Source organism: Lampris incognitus, chromosome 20 (genome assembly GCF_029633865.1).
Source record: "Lampris incognitus isolate fLamInc1 chromosome 20, fLamInc1.hap2, whole genome shotgun sequence".
NCBI lineage: Eukaryota > Metazoa > Chordata > Actinopteri > Lampriformes > Lampridae > Lampris > Lampris incognitus.
Window position 1 is genome coordinate 4,751,159 of NC_079230.1, and position 21,834 is coordinate 4,772,992.

Consider the following 21,834-nt stretch of genomic DNA (forward strand, 5'->3'; position numbering starts at 1 on the left):
TGGATGGATGGATGGATGGATGGATGGACACCATATCAAGTATACTGTGGTGTACTGCAGTTTTATGTGTGAAGCTGTCAAGTCAAGCCAGTTGTATTTGTACAGCCCAGTATCACAAATCCCAAAGTTGCCTCAGGGGGCTTCACAGCGACACAACATCCCGTGCTTAGACCCTCTCATCGGATGAGGAACAACCCCCTAAAAACCCTTTAACAGGGAGGGAAAACCAGGAAGAAACTTCAGGGAGAGCACCGGAGGAGGAGCTCCCTCTCAAGATGGACAACGTGCAGTGGATGCTGTGTTCACACAAGCTGTCCTGGTAAATGGATGACGTCACTTTGGGAAACACTAACCTCAACATCCATGATGACGACTACAGCCATCCACTTCAGAACAAAAAAGCAAACCTGCCAAACGACGCGTCCCTATCGCTGACCGACCCATGACCGTGCCTCCTTCGAGTTGCTCAGCACCCGTATCTGTATCACCTTCAAATGGGACGTCGACACCAACGCCATCATCAGAAACGCCCAACGACGCCGGGCTCAGGGGCCGGCGGCCGGTCCAACTCCACAACGCCACCATATTTCTTTTTATTCTGAGATACTTTATCAACCCCTGTGGGGAAATTCTTCCCTCATTTAGCCCACCCTGGCTGTGCAGCTAGGAGCAGCAGGCAGCCGCCCTGCAGCACCTCCAGGTGGTCTTGCCCTGCCTTGCTCAGGGGCACAGACAGGAGGAGTATCAACCCTAACAGGCATGTCTTTTTTCTTCCAATTTCCCCCTTTTCCTCCCCAGTTGTATCTGGCCAATCATGCTGCTCTTTTTGAGCCGTCCTGGTCATTGCTCCACCCCCTCTCTGCCACCCCCGACCGACCAGAGGAGGCGCTAGTGCAGCAACCAGGACAAATACCCACATCCGACTTGCCACCCACAGACACGGCCAATTGTGTCTGCTGGGACGCCCAACCGAGCCAGAAGTAATGCGGGGACTCGACCCGGCGATCCCATGTTGGTAGGCAGCGGGATAGACCGCTACGCTACCCGGATGCCCACATGCATGTCTTTTTGGTGGTGGGGGAAACTGGAGCACCCGGAGAAAACCCACAAGACACGGGGAGAACACGCGAACTCCAAACAGAAAGGAGTTGGATCATCCAAAGCATCCTCACATCCTCCTTCTGGGGAGCCCCCGCCATCATCACCGAACCCAAGCTCCCAGGGACGTGAGAAAGGCCTCCAAAATCATAGGATGTGATACCCCCCCCCCGACTCCCTCCTCAGCACTCACACAACAAACCGGGCTGGTAAAATCACTGATGACCCCTGCCAGCCAGTAAAATCACCGATGACCCCTGCCAGCCAGTGAAATCAGCGACGACCCCTCCCAGCCAGTGTATTCACTGATGACCCCTCCCAGCCAGTAAAATCACTGATGACCCCTCCCAGCCAGTAAAATCACTGATGACCCCTCCCAGCCAGTAAAATCACCGATGACCCCTCCTAGCCAGTAAAATCACCGATGACCCCTCCCAGCCAGTAAAATCACCGATGACCCCTCCCAGCCAGTGAAATCACTGATGACCCCTCCCAGCCAGTAAAATCACTGATGACCCCTCCCAGCCTGTGAAATCACCGACGACCCCTCCCAGCCAGTAAAATCACCGAGGACCCCCTCCCAGCCAGTAAAATCACTGATGACCCCTCCCAGCCAGTAAAATCACTGATGACCCCTCCCAGCCAGTAAAATCACCGAGGACCCCTCCCAGCCAGTAAAATCACCGAGGACCCCTCCCAGCCAGTAAAATCACCAACAACCCCTCCCAGCCAGTAAAATCACCGATGACCCCTCCCAGCCAGTAAAATCACTGATGACCCCTCCCAGCCAGTAAAATCACCGATGACCCCTCCCAGCCAGTAAAATCACCGATGACCCCTCCCAGCCAGTAAAATCACTGATGACCCCTCCCAGCCAGTAAAATCACCGATGACCCCTCCCAGCCTGTGAAATCACCGACGACCCCTCCTAGCCAGTAAAATCACTGATGACCCCTCCCAGCCAATAAAATCACCGACGACCCCTCCTAGCCAGTAAAATCACTGATGACCCCTCCCAGCCAGTAAAATCACTGATGACCCCTCCCAGCCAGTAAAATCACTGATGACCCCTCCTAGCCAGTAAAATCACTGATGACCCCTCCTAGCCAGTAAAATCACCGATGACCCCTCCCAGCCAGTAAAATCACCGATGACCCCTCCCAGCCAGTAAAATCACTGATGACCCCTCCCAGCCTGTGAAATCACCGACGACCCCTCCCAGCCAGTAAAATCACTGATGACCCCTCCCAGCCAGTAAAATCACTGATGACCCCTCCCAGCCTGTGAAATCACCGACGACCCCTCCCAGCCAGTAAAATCACCGATGACCCCTCCCAGCCAGTAAAATCACTGATGACCCCTCCCAGCCAGTAAAATCACCAATGACCCCTCCTAGCCAGTAAAATCACCGATGACCCGTCCCAGCCAGTAAAATCACCAACAACCCCTCCCAGCCAGTAAAATCACTTTTGACCCCTCCCAGCCAGTAAAATCACCGATGACCCGTCCCAGCCAGTAAAATCACCAACAACCCCTCCCAGCCAGTAAAATCACTTTTGACCCCTCCCAGCCAGTAAAATCACTGATGACCCCTCCCAGCCAGTAAAATCACCGACGACCCTTCCCAGCCTGTGAAATCACCGACGACCCCTCCTAGCCAGTAAAATCACTGATGACCCCTCCCAGCCAGTAAAATCACCGACGACCCCTCCCAGCCAGTAAAATCACTGATGACCCCTCCCAGCCAGTAAAATCACCGACGACCCCTCCCAGCCAGTAAAATCACCGACGACCCCTCCCAGCCAGTAAAATCACCGACGACCCCTCCCAGCCAGTAAAATCACCGACGACCCCTCCCAGCCAGTAAAATCACTGATGACCCCTCCCAGCCTGTGAAATCACCGACGACCCCTCCCAGCCAGTAAAATCACCGATGACCCCTCCCAGCCAGTAAAATCACTGATGACCCCTCCCAGCCAGTAAAATCACCAATGACCCCTCCTAGCCAGTAAAATCACCGATGACCCCTCCCAGCCAGTAAAATCACCGATGACCCCTCCCAGCCAGTAAAATCACCGACGACCCCTCCCAGCCAGTAAAATCACCGATGACCCCTCCCAGCCAGTAAAATCACTGATGACCCCTCCCAGCCAGTAAAATCACCAATGACCCCTCCTAGCCAGTAAAATCACCGATGACCCGTCCCAGCCAGTAAAATCACCAACAACCCCTCCCAGCCAGTAAAATCACTTTTGACCCCTCCCAGCCAGTAAAATCACTGATGACCCCTCCCAGCCAGTAAAATCACCGATGACCCCCCCCAGCCTGTGAAATCACCGACGACCCCTCCTAGCCAGTAAAATCACTGATGACCCCTCCCAGCCAGTAAAATCACCGACGACCCTTCCCAGCCAGTAAAATCACCGACGACCCCTCCCAGCCAGTAAAATCACCGATGACCCCTCCCAGCCAGTGAAATCACCGACGACCCCTCCCAGCCAGTGAAATCACCGACGACCCCTCCCAGCCAGTAAAATCACTGATGACCCCTCCCAGCCAGTAAAATCACCGACGACCCCTCCCAGCCAGTAAAATCACCGATGACCCGTCCCAGCCAGTAAAATCACCGACGACCCCTGCCAGCCAGTAAAATCACCGATGACCCCTCCCAGCCAGTAAAATCACCGAGGACCCCTCCCAGCCAGTAAAATCACCGACGACCCCTGCCAGCCAGTAAAATCACCGACGACCCCTCCCAGCCAGTAAAATCACCGATGACCCCTCCCAGCCAGTAATCGATCTATCCATCTATCCATCTATCTATCTATCTATCTATCTATCTATCTGTCTATCTATCTATCTGTCTGTCTGTCTGTCTATCTATCTATCTATCTATCTATCTATCTGTCTGTCTATCTATCTATCTATCTATCTATCTATCTATCTATCTATCTATCTATCTATCTATCTATCTATCTGTCTATCCACTGGAAACCATCAATGGTGTCGGTAAAAGTGCTCAACTAATGAGGAGCAGAATATCTGGTACTGTTGTGGTTTTTACAAGTCCCAGGGACATTCTGAAGCAGGTATAGCAGCGTGGGCGGTATATCCATTTGAGTATATTCATTCTACCGATTAGAGAAACTGGGAGTTTTGATCATCAGTCAACTGAATTAGAAACAGATGCTATAGTAGGATTGCAGTTGGAATCTACGACATGTTTCAGTTGGAGAAGAGTCTGGATCCCTAAATGAGTAAACTGATTCACTTTTAACCTACTAAACAACACATTAAACTAAAACTGACTTCCCCTCGTGGTTCTCGCTGCAGACGAGACTACAAGGTGTGTGTGTTGCAGAGCTCCGTGCAGAGCTCCGTGCAGAGCTCCGTGCAGAGCTCCGTGCAGGCCTGGCCTCTGTGGTTTCAAATGTGGTTGTAGCAGCAGCTCACACCTTCACCACCTAAAGCCCAACATCAGACCGGGCTCTGGTTATGAGAAAAGAAGAAGGCTGTATAAGAGTGTCTCTCAGTCTGTTGAGGCACCCACCTCTGTTGAGACTACCACATCTCATTTGTACCACTCCTGTCAAGTCACCCACATGTTCACGCTTAAGTCGAGCTGGAATGTTGCAGCGGTACAAGTCCAAGTACACAAGCGCACACACACAACACACACACACAACATTCAGAATGATTTAGTCTTCAATTCCTATGAGGTAGATGTATTTGGAGAACAGACAAACTCCAGACGGGAGAGCCAGGATCGAACCTTCGGTCACAATACTAAACACTGAGCCGCGGTGCCATCAGGCCTCCAGACATTCAGCCGTCATTTCCTATTCAGCAAGGTGGAGAACTTCCCACCCAGCAAGGTGGAGAACTTCCCACCCAGCAAGGTGGAGAACTTCCCACCCAGCAAGGTGGAGAACTTCCCCGTCGCTCGCTCACAGCCTGTCCCTGTGTCAACACACATTTCACCAAGCAGTCCCAACACACACGGATGTAAACAACAGCTGTGACGCAACAGTTACCTCCAACCAAGCACCCCCCAAAGACTTCTTCACTGCAGGCTGGCGATTCCCATAATGCACCGCTCATCGGGATTTACCGGTTGTCGTGCCAGCTTTGGAGTAACCTGGAAGGTAGTTAGTGCTCTTGTCTGCTGTCAACTGTTCTTCATTCTAAGTTGTGTGCTACTTAGAAGGAAATCCATCTCAGACAGAACACGTGTGTTGTTGATGGTTGTATAATCCCTTTACCACTAGAATGACCGGTATTTCATCCACCCGTCCATCCACCCGTCCATTATCCGAACCGCTTATCCAGCTCTCAGGGTGGCGGGGATGCTGGAGCCTATCCCAGCAGGCACTGGGCGGCAGGCGGGGGGGCGCCCTGGACAGGCCGGCAGGCCACCACCGGGCCCACACACACCGGGGTTAAAATACTCTAAACGCCGCACTAACAGAACACTTGATGGTGGTAATGAATGGCTAAGGTCACAACAAATACATAGGTAGTCACACATATTGATAACCATGTTTTGAAATACACAATATCTAAGGATTTTAAGGTACCTAAAACGGCCGCGGACGGTCAAAATGACGGCAGGGTTTTAAACTCTATACAGCAGAGATGTTGATGCATTACACATGTTAGTGTGTCTGTTAGGAAACGACCGACACCAAAATGAACAACTTTAATACTGTTTTTCAAACAATTTAAGATGGCCGCTGTCCAACGCCTGTAAATACTGCAGCGCCTCGGTGGTAGCCATGGTGCGTCTGTAACGGCATCTGTACCCAGACATGCTGGCCATAATCAGAAATCCAGTTTAGACTGTTTCTCTGCACTGGAGGGCGCTAGTGTGTTTCTAGGGCAGAGCAACGAACCTCCCGAAGGAAATGATGCGACAACACACGTCATCAATACTGGCATGACGCGCACCATCACACGCAAATTACGTGCTGCCATTTTGACCGCTCACGGTTGCCGTAGGTAGATCTTTATAACTTTTTTTTGTGCAATTGGTCTAAAAGTCGTTTTAATGCAAATATATGCAATTTTGGGAGAATCCGGGGAGCAGCAGGTCTATATTTTCTTTTTCCACAAAGTTATTAAACTTTGAAAATCCAAAACGGTCATATTGACCGTCTTGGTGGTGCCAATCTCTACTGGGGTTATGGGTACAATGGTACCTACACATAGACATGTTACTATGGTGAGTGTAGGCTTTCATATTGGACTGTCCATGTTGGGTCCTGCAGGGCCACGCTGCACTGACTTAGAAGTCAGCTGGAAAAGAAGGTCTTTCTTTTGTCGAGCGAAGCTGACTTTTAGAAACAGAGTCAGGTCTGGTCTTTTAGAAACAAGGTCAGGTCTGGTCTTTTAGAAGCAGAGTCAGGTCTGGTCTTTTAGAAACAGAGTCAGGTCTGGTCTTTTAGAAACAGAGTCAGGTCTGGTCTTTTAGAAACAAGGTCAGGTCTGGTCTTTTAGAAGCAGAGTCAGGTCTGGTCTTTTAGAAACAGAGTCAGGTCTGGTCTTTTAGAAACAGAGTCAGGTCTGGTCTTTTAGAAGCAGAGTCAGGTCTGGTCTTTTAGAAACAGTCAGGTCTGGTCTTTTAGAAGCAAGAGTCAGGTCTGGTCTTTTAGAAACAGAGTCAGGTCTGGTCTTTTAGAAACAGAGTCAGGTCTGGTCTTTTAGAAACAAGGTCAGGTCTGGTCTTTTAGAAGCAGAGTCAGGTCTGGTCTTTTAGAAACAGAGTCAGGTCTGGTCTTTTAGAAACAGAGTCAGGTCTGGTCTTTTAGAAGCAGAGTCAGGTCTGGTCTTTTAGAAACAGTCAGGTCTGGTCTTTTAGAAGCAAGAGTCAGGTCTGGTCTTTTAGAAACAGAGTCGGGTCTGGTCTTTTAGAAACAAGGTCAGGTCTGGTCTTTTAGAAGCAGAGTCAGGTCTGGTCTTTTAGACGCAGAGTCAGGTCTGGTCTTTTAGAAACAGAGTCAGGTCTGGTCTTTTAGAAACAGAGTCAGGTCTGGTCTTTTAGAAACAGAGTCAGGTCTGGTCTTTTAGAAACAGAGTCAGGTCTGATCTTTTAGAAACAGAGTCAGGTCATGTCTTTTAGAAGCAGAGTCAGGTCTGGACTTTTAGAAGCAGAGTCAGGTCTGGTCCTTTAGAAGCAGAGTCAGGTCTGGTCTTTTAGAAACAGAGTCAGGTCTGGTCTTTTAGAAGCAGAGTCAGGTCTGGTCTTTTAGAAGCAGAGTCAGGTCTGGTCTTTTAGAAACAGAGTCAGGTCATGTCTTTTAGAAACAGAGTCAGGTCCGGTCTTTTAGAAACAGAGTCAGGTCCGGTCTTTTAGAAACAGAGTCAGCTCTGGTCTTTTAGACGCAGAGTCAGCTCTGGTCTTTTAGAAGCAGAGTCAGGTCTGGTCTTTTAGAAGCAGAGTCAGGTCTGGTCTTTTAGAAGCAGAGTCAGGTCTGGTCTTTTAGAAACAGAGTCAGGTCTGGTCTTTTAGAAGCAGAGTCAGGTCTGGTCTTTTAGAAGCAGAGTCAGGTCTGGTCTTTTAGAAGCAGAGTCAGGTCTGGTCTTTTAGAAGCAGAGTCAGGTCTGGTCTTTTAGACGCAGAGTCAGGTCTGGTCTTTTAGAAACAGAGTCAGGTCATGTCTTTTAGAAACAGAGTCAGGTCTGGTCTTTTAGAAACAGAGTCAGGTCTGGTCTTTTAGAAACAGAGTCAGCTCTGGTCTTTTAGAAACAGAGTCAGCTCTGGTCTTTTAGAAGCAGAGTCAGGTCTGGTCTTTTAGAAGCAGAGTCAGGTCTGGTCTTTTAGAAACAGAGTCAGGTCTGGTCTTTTAGAAACAGAGTCAGGTCTGGTCTTTTAGAAACAAGGTCAGGTCTGGTCTTTTAGAAGCAGAGTCAGGTCTGGTCTTTTAGAAACAGAGTCAGGTCTGGTCTTTTAGAAACAGAGTCAGGTCTGGTCTTTTAGAAACAGAGTCAGGTCTGGTCTTTTAGAAGCAGAGTCAGGTCTGGTCTTTTAGAAACAGAGTCAGGTCTGGTCTTTTAGAAACAGAGTCAGGTCTGGTCTTTTAGAAACAGAGTCAAGTCTGGTCTTTTAGAAGCAGAGTCAGGTCTGATCTTTTAGAAGCAGAGTCAGGTCTGGTCTTTTAGAAACAGAGTCAGGTCTGGTCTTTTAGAAACAGAGTCAGGTCTGGTCTTTTAGAAACAGAGTCAGGTCTGGTCTTTTAGAAGCAGAGTCAGGTCTGGTCTTTTAGAAACAGAGTCAGGTCTGGTCTTTTAGAAACAGAGTCAGGTCTGGTCTTTTAGAAACAGATCAGGTCTGGTCTTTTAGAAACAGAGTCAGCTCTGGTCTTTTAGAAGCAGAGTCAGGTCTGGTCTTTTAGAAGCAGAGTCAGTCTGGTCTTTTAGAAACAGAGTCAGGTCTGGTCTTTTAGAAACAGAGTCAGGTCTGGTCTTTTAGAAGCAGAGTCAGGTCTGGTCTTTTAGAAACAGTCAGGTCTGGTCTTTTAGAAGCAAGAGTCAGGTCTGGTCTTTTAGAAACAGAGTCAGGTCTGGTCTTTTAGAAACAGAGTCAGGTCTGGTCTTTTAGAAACAGAGTCAGGTCATGTCTTTTAGAAGCAGAGTCAGGTCTGGACTTTTAGAAGCAGAGTCAGGTCTGGTCTCTTAGAAGCAGAGTCAGGTCTGGTCTTTTAGAAACAGAGTCAGGTCTGCACTTTTAGAAACAGAGTCAGGTCTGGTCCTTTAGAAGCAGAGTCAGGTCTGGTCTTTTAGAAACAGAGTCAGGTCTGGTCTTTTAGAAGCAGAGTCAAGTCTGGACTTTTAGAAACAGAGTCAGGTCTGGTCTTTTAGAAACAGAGTCAGGTCTGGTCTTTTAGAAGCAGAGTCAGGTCTGTTCTTTTAGAAGCAGAGTCAGGTCTGGTCTTTTAGAAGCAGAGTCAGGTCTGGTCTTTTAGACGCAGAGTCAGGTCTGGTCTTTTAGAAGCAGAGTCAGGTCTGGTCTTTTAGAAGCAGAGTCAAGTCTGGTCTTTTAGACGCAGAGTCAGGTCTGGTCTTTTAGAAACAGAGTCAGGTCATGTCTTTTAGAAACAGAGTCAGGTCTGGTCTTTTAGAAACAGAGTCAGGTCTGGTCTTTTAGAAACAAGGTCAGGTCTGGTCTTTTAGAAGCAGAGTCAGGTCTGGTCTTTTAGAAACAGAGTCAGGTCTGGTCTTTTAGAAGCAGAGTCAGGTCTGGTCTTTTAGAAGCAGAGTCAGGTCTGGTCTTTTAGAAGCAGAGTCAGGTCTGGTCTTTTAGACGCAGAGTCAGGTCTGGTCTTTTAGAAACAGAGTCAGGTCTGGTCTTTTAGAAACAGAGTCAGGTCTGGTCTTTTAGAAACAGAGTCAGGTCTGGTCTTTTAGAAACAAGGTCAGGTCTGGTCTTTTAGAAGCAGAGTCAGGTCTGGTCTTTTAGAAACAGAGTCAGGTCTGGTCTTTTAGAAACAGAGTCAGGTCTGGTCTTTTAGAAACAGAGTCAGGTCTGGTCTTTTAGAAACAGAGTCAGCTCTGGTCTTTTAGAAACAGAGTCAGCTCTGGTCTTTTAGAAGCAGAGTCAGGTCTGGTCTTTTAGAAACAGAGTCAGGTCTGGTCTTTTAGAAGCAGAGTCAAGTCTGGACTTTTAGAAACAGAGTCAGGTCTGGTCTTTTAGAAACAGAGTCAGGTCTGGTCTTTTAGAAGCAGAGTCAGGTCTGGACTTTTAGAAACAGAGTCAGGTCTGGTCTTTTAGAAACAGAGTCAGGTCTGGTCTTTTAGAAACAGAGTCAGGTCTGATCTTTTAGAAACAGAGTCAGGTCTGGTCTTTTAGAAGCAGAGTCAGGTCTGGTCTTTTAGAAACAGAGTCAGGTCTGGTCTTTTAGAAGCAGAGTCAGGTCTGGTCTTTTAGAAGCAGAGTCAGGTCTGGTTGGACACGACCATGTTCACAGTAAACAGACTGGATAGTATACATTACCTCTGTAAAGGAAGAAGAAGAAGACGCTTGTCATTGTATTCTTACCATGAAATGTGTTCTCTGCATGTAACCATCCTATTGTATAGCAGCAGCGAGCAGCTGCAGCACCCGGGGACCAACTCCAGCTCTTCTTTCCATTGCCTTGCTCAGGGGCACAGGCAGGAGCATTAACCCTAACATGCATGTCTTTTTAATGGTTGGAGGAAACCGGAGCACCCGGAGGAAACCCACACAGACATGGGGAGAACATGCAAACTCCACACAGAAAGGACCTGGGACAGCCTGGGGTTCAAACCCAGGACCTTCTTGCTGTGAGAAACAGTGCTAACCCTTGTCAACCTTTACCCAATGAGGTAATCACAATAATGTCATTTGTTGGTTTGTGGATCTCACCTTTGCCCACAAGAGAATATACAGGAGATGCTGAGGTTTCCTCTGAGAGAGAGAAGGGGTGGGGGGGTGGGGGGGGTGAAGAAAGAGGGAAATTAAGAGAGGAACAGAAAGAGATATCGAGACTTGAAGGAACAATCAAATAAGGAAAAGCGTGGGAGAGGATGTTTAGGAGGACAGAGAATGAACAGAGGTGAAAAGTGTGACTGGGCGAAGAGAACAGAGAGAGACAAGAAAGAAGAGTGATGGGTGAAGGTGATAAGGAGAATCACTTACGAGTAAAAGAAAAAGAAAGAAACCATTTACAACACACACACACATTTGGCCAAACACACTTACTAATGTGCCACACAGTGAACTAAAGCTAACTCCAGCCGTGATGCTCAGCAGGGCTGTAAGAAAATGTTGATACACTCGAGTATGGCGATATTATCTTGTGTGATACTTTATCGATTCTCAAAACCGCTGTATCGAGTTTTAATTGTTTACATGTAAAGGTTTGTGACAAACATGTTGTGTTGTGTGTAACCCCACAACCGCTAGATAACAGTGTTGTAATCTATCTTCAGCCATTTGACTCTTCCACTCCAACACAACAATGTAAACTGAGACAGGAAGTAGCATAACACAAAGAACACAGGTCTATCAAACCACAATATATCACCTTGCTCACAGTACCACAATATATCACCTGTCTTACAGCACCACAATATATCACCTTTCTTACAGTACCACAATATATCACCTTGCTCACAGTACCACAATATATCACCTGTCTTACAGTACCACAATATATCACCTTTCTTACAGTACCACAATATATCACCTGTCTTACAGTACCACAATATATCACCTGTCTTACAGTATCAATGTATCACCTGTCTTACAGTACCACAATATATCACCTGTCTTACAGTACCACAATATATCACCTTTCTTACAGTACCACAATATATCACCTGTCTTACAGTACCACAATATATCACCTGTCTTACAGTATCACAATATATCACCTTTCTTACAGTACCACAATATATCACCTTCCTTACAGTATCACAATATATCACCTTTCTTACAGTACCACAATATATCACCTTTCTTACAGTATCACAATATATCACCTGTCTTACAGTATCACAATATATCACCTGTCTTACAGTATCACAATATATCACCTTTCTTACAGTATCACAATATATCACCTTTCTTACAGTATCACAATATATCCACCTTTCTTACAGTACCACAATATATCACCTTTCTTACAGTATCACAATATATCACCTTTCTTACAGTACCACAATATATCATCTTGCTTACAGTACCACAATATATCACCTTGCTTACAGTATCACAATATATCACCTTCCTTACATTATCACAATATATCACCTTTCTTACATTATCACAATATATCACCTGTCTTACAGTACCACAATATATCACCTGTCTTACAGTATCACAACATATCACCTTCCTTACATTATCACAATATATCACCTTTCTTACAGTACCACAATATATCACCTTTCTTACAGTATCACAATATATCACCTTCCTTACAATACCACAATATATCACCTTTCTTACAGTATCACAATATATCACCTTTCTTACAGTATCACAATATATCACCTTTCTTACAGTACCACAATATATCACCTTTCTTACAGTACCACAATATATCACCTTCCTTACAGTACCACAATATATCACCTTGCTTATAGTACCACAATATATCACCTTGCTCACAGTATCACAATATATCACCTTGCTTACAGTACCACAATATATCACCTTTCTAACAGTATCACAATATATCACCTGTCTTACAGTACCACAATATATCACCTGTCTTACAGTACCACAATATATCACCTGTCTTACAGTATCACAACATATCACCTTCCTTACATTATCACAATATATCACCTTTCTTACAGTATCACAATATATCACCTTTCTTACAGTACCACAATATATCACCTTTCTTACAGTACCAGAATATATCACCTTTCTTACAGTATCACAATATATCACCTTTCTTACAGTACCACAATATATCACCTTTCTTACAGTACCACAACATATCACCTTCCTTACAGTACCACAATATATCACCTTGCTTATAGTACCACAATATATCACCTTGCTCACAGTATCACAATATATCACCTTGCTTACAGTACCACAATATATCACCTTGCTGAAGCTGTGTTTATTCAAAACATCAGCTGGTGAGGTAGTTTGGGTGGATAGAAAAACGTGCACATGAGACTACCGCTGGGTAATTGTTGAACACCTCTGAACGTTGTTGTGTTTTTCGGGCATTTTTTGGGGGTTTTTTTTGGCATAGTCATTTTGAAAGGATGTCTCATTGTCATATATGGTGGAGGACATGTTTTGAAATTAACTGCAAAAGCATACTATCCAAAATATCATAGAATGACTACTACTACCACTACTACTACTACTACTACTACCACTACTACTACTACTACTACTACCACTACTACTACTACCACTACCACTACTACTACTAATACTACTACTACCACTACTACTACTACTACTACTACCACTACTACTACCACTACTACTACTACTACTACCACTACTACTACTACCACTACCACTACTACTACTACTACTACCACTACTACTACTACTACCACTACTACTACCACTACTACTACTACTACTACTACTACCACTACTACTACTACTACTACTACCACTACTACTACTACTACTACTACCACTACTACTACTACCACTACCACTACTACTACTACTACCACTACTACCACTACTACTACTACTACTACCACTACTACTACTACTACTACTACCACTACTTTCGGCTGCTCCCGTTACAGGTCATGTTGTAACTACAGATTGCAGTTTGTTTCCTACCTTCGTTCTTCTTCGTGGGTTTTGTTATCACATCTGTATAGGTCACTTCCAGTGGGTAGGTTTCTTGGGCTGCTGGGGAGGCTGCAACACAGCAACACTCAGCTGTCATTCTGCATTTCAGCGAGCGACTTGCAGCATGCTCACAGCTTATTACTGACACGCTTAATATATATATATATATGTATATATATATATGTATATATATATATGTATATATATACATGCATACACACATACACACACACATATATATAGGCTTTATATATTTATATATTTTATACATTATATAATATATTTATATATCAAGAAGGTCCTGGGTTCGAGCCCCGGGGTAGTCCAACCTTGGGGGTCGTCCGGGGTCGTCCTCTGTGTGGAGTTTGCATGTTCTCCCCGTGTCTGTGTGGGTTTTCTCCACGTGCTCTGGTTTCCTCCTATAGTCCAAAGACATGTAGGTCAGGTGAATCGGCTGTACTACGTTGTTCCCAGGTGTGAATGTGTGTGTGTGTGTATGTGTATATATATATATATATATATGTGTGTGTGTGTGTGTGTGTGTGTGTGTATGTATATATATATATATATATGTGTGTGTGTGTGTGTGTGTGTATGTATATATATATATATATATATGTGTGTGTGTGTGTGTGTGTGTATGTATATATATATGTGTGTGTGTGTGTATATGTATGTATGTACTATATGTGTGTATATATATATGTGTGTGTATGTATATATATATATATGTGTGTGTGTGTGTGTATATGTGTGTGTGTGTGTGTGTGTATATATATATATGTGTGTGTGTGTGTGTGTGTGTGTCTGTGTGCGTATGTATATATATATATGTGTGTGTGTGTGTATATATATATATATATATATGTGTGTGTGTGTGTGTGTGTGTGTGTGTGTAACGTTTTGCAAACCATCAAAACAAAACACTAATGATTAAAAGGAAAGTCCCATGAGAGACTTTCAGATAAGGTTCAAATCCTTTTGTCTAGCCCGGGCTCCACTGTGATGTCACCGGGCTCCACTGTGATGTCACCGGGCTCCACTGTGACGTCACCGGGCTCCACTGTGACGTCACCGGGCATCATTTTGAATCATAAGGACAAAAATGTCATCGATGGCTTCAGTATAAAAAAAACTTACGATATTTTGTGTTTTTAGCGGACTTCAGTGCAGTGTGACGGGGCAGATGGTGGAGCCTTCTAAAGCCACGATACTACATCTGCTTTCTGACAACAGGAAGCTCATAATACCGTCTCACACGTCTACACTTTCTGAACCTACTCAGAATCTGTTCTAAACCAGAACCAGATCCAGTTGGCTGTGTAAGTACCTCTTACAGTAGGCCACCTCCTTACACCTGCAGCCTGGTAGTCCTGTAGCTCCCGCTACGGCCGTGGACGTTAATCCGAAGCCGTTTTATCTGTCGAGGACGTTTCCACATATCCAGGACCTGGACTTGATTCACACCCCCCACCCCTGTAGTCCTGCTCCACCTGCACTGGAAATAACCTGCTACTCGTCAACACAGACCTCCAGCCACTTTCTGCGGTGACAGATACTCCCCAGACTAAACAGGCTTTCCCTGTCATGCACACTTTTTCTGGGGACACCGATGTTGCGTTCCCACCGAACGCGAAGCGAACCTCGGCCTCGCTTCACGTACGCGAGTTTGACCACGGGGGTCGTTTGCACCTCTGCACAGCAAAGTGAGAGGAAGGCGAGGGAAGAGGAGGATGTGAAAGGACGGACGTACCTTTGTGCTTCCTCCACAGCAGTGTTCCCACCACCACAGTTAAAACCACTACTAGGATGGAGATCCCAGCCCACGCCGGAGGGGGGAGCAGGGAGGTTCGAGGGGCGTGGGCAGGCCCTGGGGAGGGTCGAGGAGGATCTGGGTGGCACGACAGAAAGGAAACAGAAGACCTGTGTTTTAAATGTAAAGAGGCAATGAGGAAAATTTGTCTTTTTCCATCTGTAACAACCATGACCTATGCTCACAAACTGGGACATAAAGGGATCTTGGACAAAACACAAGGGCGCATGAGACTGTCATCAGTAATCCTCCCGTATGACGCAGACCAACAATAGCAGGCCATCCTTGCATCCTTGTTGTCTTCCGGGTCAAAATGACCCACAACGGTGTTTGACAGCAGACAAAAAGACTCTAAATGGTCTTTTTCAGCCTGAAATGTGACAACTTTTCCTACACTGACCTCAACGTTGGACACCGTGAAACACCGTCGTTGTTCATATCTCCATGAAAGCTTAACACCACTAGGGTACTACGATGGTCTTCGGGTCATGTGTGACCCTGAGACATGTCTGGGTCAAGTGTGACCCTGAGACATGTCTGGGTCATGTGTGACCCTGAGACATGTCTTAGGGTCATGTGTGACCCTGAGACATGTCAGGGTCATGTGTGACCCTGAGACATGTCTGGGTCATGTCTGACCCCGAGACATGTCTGGGTCATGTGTGACCCTGAGACATGTCTGGGTCATGTGTGACCCTGAGACATGTCTGGGTCATGTGTGACCCTGAGACATGTCTTAGGGTCATGTCTGACCCTGAGACATGTCTGGGTCATGTCTGACCCTGAGACATGTCTGGGTCATGTGTGACCCTGAGACATGTCTGGGTCATGTGTGACCCTGAGACATGTCTGGGTCATGTGTGACCCCGAGACATGTCTGGGTCATGTGTGACCCCGAGACATGTCTGGGTCATGTGTGACCCCGAGACATGCCTGGGTCATGTGTGACCCCGAGACATGTCTGGGTCATGTGTGACCCCGAGACATGTCTGGGTCATGTGTGACCCCGAGACATGTCTGGGTCATGTCTGACCCTGAGACATGTCTGGGTCATGTCTGACCCTGAGACATGTCTGGGTCATGTGTGACCCTATAAAACGAGTGGTGTCCACTGATGTAATGCCGTATTTCTGTACTGTGAAGAAGGAAAGCCCAGATAGCCACAGTTTGTGAGGAATGACAGCTTGTTTCTTCATGCAAAATAGATTTGGGGTTTAAAATTAAATCAAGTTGCTCTAATTTAGAGGTTTAACGAAGGCGGGTCATAAATGACTCTAGACCAGGGCGGTAACCAGCATGTGTGGGCAACACGAGGGTTCACTGGGTCTGGTTTCTCTCTGACTGGGAGCCATTTCAAAAGGTCTGAACAGGTCTAGATACTCATATAGAGCAGCATCTCAGTATGTGCTGGCTGCTTTAAAGCAAACTATTATGAACTGTTATAAAGCTTTTTTCCCTCCTTTTCTTACCGCCGCCATCATTGCTTCTAGGTCTGCTGCATTGCCTCTCCGCCAGGTGGCTTGGACCAGCCTGCATGGCTGTGACTGGACTGTCTGCCTAGAGGAAGGCCAGACCTAACCTTTGAGAGAGATCAGTGTGACCTCTTCCTTCTCATTAAAGTAACCACAGATGCATATTCCTTATCGAGAGCTGTTCCTCACCTCTCACAGTCACCCCGCTCTCGGATGACTCTCCACGATTAGAGATGTGACACCTGTACAGGCCTTCGTCAGACCTGTTCACTGCTGTGATGGTCACCTCCATCACATTGGTCTGGATGAGGGCGTCGTCTTTGTAGAAGTCAGCTGCGAGGTTTGTGGCTTCCTTAAAAGGACAGTTTGCCCTGCAGGTGTCGTTTTTGTAGAGACAACGTAGAGTCACATCATGGCCCTCTGTCACAGGAAGGACAGGACTCTCCAGGATCACACCGCCGTCTGCATCGAGGGATCAGACATAACGAAGGTCATGCAGAGAGACTGAGGCTTTATTGCAAAACTACAAGAACAATAATAATGATAATAATATTAATAACACTGCATTTCATAAGTGCAGCATTAAAATAACGAGTTAGAAATTGCGACTGGATTTGCTTACCGATCACTGTGATGTTAACAGACTCGCTTCTTTCTCCAGAGTCAGACTCACACCAATACTCGCCACTATCTGACGAATAAAGTCTGGAGATCTTGCAAGAAGACTGTGTTGATTTCTCCTCACATTCCATCTTTCTTTTTGTCTTCGTCTTTCTGACCCATCTAGAGGAGCCCTCTTCTCCTTCGCAGTGCAAACTTACATTTTCCCCTGTAAAGAACTGAGATCTGCAGGGGTAGATGCTCACAGGAGACCAAAGAGAGGACCCTGAAGGGGTTCGTGCGGACGGTTTGAGGTGGGTAAGAAAGGAAAAGAGGGGAAAAGGTGGCCAGAAAGCGAGAGCGGCGATAAGAGACCGGGGCAGGGACAGAGAGCATGAGCGGAAGAGAGAGAGAGAGAGAGAGAGAGAGAGAGAGAGAGAGAGAGAGAGATTAAACAAGCTAGCTGTATTCCTGTGGATTCATTTTCATGTCACATTTTACAGAATGAAATTTGCATAATTTAAATGTCTGGAAAGAGAAATGGTAAACTCACCACAACCGTGAATACGGGTGAGCAGGGACTGCGCTGCCACTGAATTCAGCACTATAGCTGAAGAAAACAAGACATTGTTGGCAAATATCTACAAACACTGTTTGTAAAGCAATTAAACTTGACCCTTAATGACCATTTCACCCGTCACACGCGTCCACAGACGGAGTAGCGTACTCACAGAGCTGCAGGGAGAGCGACAACTCCATCCTATATCTGCTGCTGCTGCTGCTGTCAGAATGGCTACCGGCCAATACATACAGCGAGAGTCAAAGAGAACGACCCATTTCTCTCTGTGAAGAAGTGTGGCATGGGAGGTCACATGTGTCTATCGCAGCTCATTTCCTCTCTGTCTGTCTTGTAACCGGTGGTGGGATACCACAGAATTCAGACTGTTCCCCTGCATAGTCGAGTGTGAAGAAGACCAGCAAATCAAGAAGAAGAAGAGAGGAAAAAAAGACACGCTTTGCATCAGCGCGACGTCTCAGAAACAGGCGAGAGCTAACGTGTACCTAGCTTAACAATACTACACCCAAACCTAGTGATACAGACACATGAAAGATCAGTTAAGACAAACATTAACAAGGCACAAGAATAAGTCGCTGCCTTCGAAGGGGTCTGAGCATCAGCAGAGAGCCCACCCACCCCAACCATGGACTGTTCTCCCCCCCCCCCCCTGCGCTCTGGGAGGCGCTACAGGAGCCTCAGAGCCCGCACTGCCAGGCTCAAAAACAGCTTCTTTCCACAAGCTGTTGCCCACCTGAACCTGGCCACCCCCTGAAAGTCTGTAGATATCTTTAAATATTTTGTACTCCAGCTCTTTCATAACTTATTTTTAGCTTTTGGTCTTCATGTGTGTATATCTTCTACGTCATCTGGGGCGGGGGGGGGGTTTAATTTTTGGACAGGCCTTAGAAGTAGCGCCTTAGTGTCATCGATGCTGATAACACTAACGATGACTCAGAAGTTGCAAAAGGAAATGACCTACCACCCAGCCAATGTGTCACATTAACTGGGTGGGTTTATGTCCAGCAGTTCCCTTTGTTGATTTGGAAGTGTTTGATGAAACATGGGGCGTGCTGGTCCGGAGCCTCAAAGACGTCTCCGTCAAGATTCTTCATGGCGGGCTGCTCTGGTGGCCGAGCGGAATAACCCGCCGCTCCTGCAGCCCGCTCGCCACGTGGCTGGGAGGTTCGTATCCCAGACTCGCCGTGACCGGTCCCGGCCAGAGCGTCCACGGGGTGAGGCCTTCATTAGGCCACCCTTACCCGAGGGATAGTGGGTGTAGATCGGTGTAGTGTTCGGGGACTCATCGTTCTCCAGCGACCCCTCTGGCCCACCCGGGCGCCTGCAGCCAAGCAACTGAAAGCATCCTCCCTACGCCTCCTTCGAGGCCTGAAGGTGATGCAATCCACGCGAGGAGGCTTCAGCGTGGAAACTAGCGAGAGCAGCCCACACGAGTTTAGAGGAAGCTGGTGTTACGCCTATCTCCTTCCTGTGGAAACACGAGCCAGGGGAGCTATTCCACAAGAGTTCCCGCCATATGCCGTGGGGTTAATCAGGTGGGATAAGGGGGAAAACTAGAAATAAATTTATAAAAATAAAAGATTCTTCATGGCAATTCCATTAAACTCAACAAATACCTGAAAAGGTGTGTGTGTGTTGGGGGGGGGGGCAGCACATTGGTTCGATTCACAACATTTGTGCCAACTACCAACCATTATAGCTGGATAGAAAGACAATGTACACGTCTAGCTTGCTAAAATATACGATTTCATGACAAATCAGACTAGTGCATATACTGCTTTTCAACCAACACCGAATACGGATTCGTATCAATAAACCCAAAGTGTAAGAACAAGATGGCCTTACCTTGAAAAGGACGTGTATTGACATTCCCACAAGTGTGTTGAGATTTCTTTGTTGCGTTTCGATTGGCGTTTTTTGATTGGTTGGGAACTTGGGGAGGGTGAAATGCAGCCTCGGAGGAAGCTCAATCTTCAGACATTATTCAGGACAAATAGTAGCTCACCTGTCGCCCTGACAGGTGCCGGCCCTGACTCAGCCCTGTTCTGTACAGCAGGCTTAGTTTGGGCTACCTCTCGTCTGCATGCCGGGGATGCTTGGTCCATCGTTTGTGAGACGATGTAACTGACTAACAACTCCTCTCTGCCTCTGCGCTGTGTAGTGGAGTGAGACACATACGCCAGAGTTGGAGATCTGTGGGGTTTCTTTCTCTTCACAGCAGAAAGGAAACCCATGGGCACTACTCATACATTTCCTCACATACAGTGCTGCTTGAAAGTATGTGAACCCCTTGAGCAGTTTAGAGTTTTCTGTTGCTCTACCATGATTTTCTTATTCTATCATCACCAGTTTCTATGTATGAAATGTCAGATATATGTTTATCGGTTGTATGTACTTGTTTAGTGGGACTTGTTTAAGTAGCCCCAAAACTACATGAAACATGGAATTAGGGTATGTGCAAAAGTAAGTGAACCCCCAGCTGCATTGGTTAATTCAAGCAGGTAACAGACTCGGGGTGAAACACATTTGGGTGCTTAATTAATCATTTAAGCAGACCAATGAAATGAGACATCCTTGGCAAAGGGTTTGGCCTGCACTAATTAAAAGAGAGAGGAAACCAACCAAACCACTGTGGTCCCATAAAAATCAACAAGGCCGAGAGCAAAGGAGATATCCGAGGACATGAAGAAGAGGGTAGTGACAGCCCATCAGTCTGGGGAGGGATATAAGACCATCTCCAAGAGATTCCAGCTCCATCCATCCACTGTAAGACAAATACTTTACAAATGGAGGGCCTTCAACATGACAGCAACTCTGCCTAGAAGTGGACGCCCATCAGAACTATCACCCAGAAGCACCAGAAACATAATACATCAGGTCAAGGCCAACCCACACATCACCTCTAGAGAGTTGCACACCTCTCTGGTAGCATCTGGGACACATGTGCATGCGTCTACAATCAGACGGAAACTGAATAGCCATGACATTCATGGGAGGGTTGCTAGAAGGAAGCCTCTGCTCTCAAAACAGAACAAAGCTGCCCGTTTCAACTTTGCCAGAGAGCACTTGGACAAACCAGAGGCCTTCTGGAAGTCCATTCTCTGGACAGACGAGTCCAAGATAGAATCATTTGGTCACAATCAAAACCAACATGTTTGGAGAAAAGCCAACACTGCATATGAAGAAAAGAGCCTCCTCCCAACAGTGAAGCATGGTGGTGGAAATGTGAAGGTCTGGGGCTGCTTTTCTGCTTCTGGACGTGGACGACTCCATATTCTCCAAGGAACCATTAATTCTCCGGCATATCAACAAATTCTTCAGCAGAATCTCCTGCCATCAGCCAGGGAGTTGACGCTGGAACGAAAATGGATTATGTAACAAGACAATGACAACACTACAAAGGAATGGCTTCAGAGAAAGAGGATTCGTACTCTGGATTGGCCCAGTCAAAGTCCGGACCTTAATCCAATTGGAATGTTGTGGCGAGACCTGAAGAAGTTGGCACATACCAGATGTCCCTCCAACCTCTCAACTGGCTGAGTTCTGCAAGGAGGAGTGGGCAAAAATCCCCATAAGCAGATGTGAGAGACTGGTTAGTGGTTACAGAAGACGTTTGGTTGAAGTAATGGCTGCAAAAGGAGGAGCCACAAGCTACTAATACAAGGGTTCACATACTTTTGCACATGTTAAATGTTCAGTTTTTGTGAAATAAACCACCTTTGTTGAATGAAATAATGAAACTATATCTCTTTTTGTGTGTGTGTCCATTATCTGGAAGGTGTGCTTTACAAATTGGGATTTGGATGTATGTGTAATAAGCTTATTTTAATGTTTTTTTACAAAAACAGTGACCCTGTCTGGAGGGTTCACAAACTTTCAAGCAGCACTGTATACGTATATATATGTATATATATATATATATATATATATATATATATCTTATATTCATCCCTAATTTCCCCTCGGA

The 21,834-nt window shown here is 46.3% G+C and overlaps 1 protein-coding gene and 1 long non-coding RNA gene across 2 annotated transcripts in view; both read right to left on the minus strand.

Moving 5' to 3' along the window:
* Positions 1–13,463, minus strand: part of LOC130130337 (uncharacterized) — a 14,162-nt gene extending 699 nt beyond the window's left edge. Inside the window, exons 1-2 of the long non-coding RNA XR_008812154.1 lie at positions 13,394–13,463; positions 10,481–10,522 (exon numbers count right to left, since the gene is read on the minus strand). This is a non-coding gene — a long non-coding RNA (uncharacterized LOC130130337). The remainder of the gene's footprint in view (positions 1–10,480; positions 10,523–13,393) is intronic.
* Positions 13,464–14,376: 913 nt separating this feature from the next.
* Positions 14,377–17,442, minus strand: LOC130130949 (low affinity immunoglobulin gamma Fc region receptor III-A-like). Its single transcript, XM_056300813.1, has 4 exons — positions 17,313–17,442; positions 16,880–17,152; positions 15,159–15,296; positions 14,377–14,468 (listed from the first exon to the last, which is right to left on the minus strand). The coding sequence occupies exons 1-4, from the start codon at positions 17,440–17,442 to the stop codon at positions 14,377–14,379; spliced, it is 633 nt and encodes a 210-aa protein (XP_056156788.1).
* Between the last annotated feature and the right edge of the window lie 4,392 nt (positions 17,443–21,834).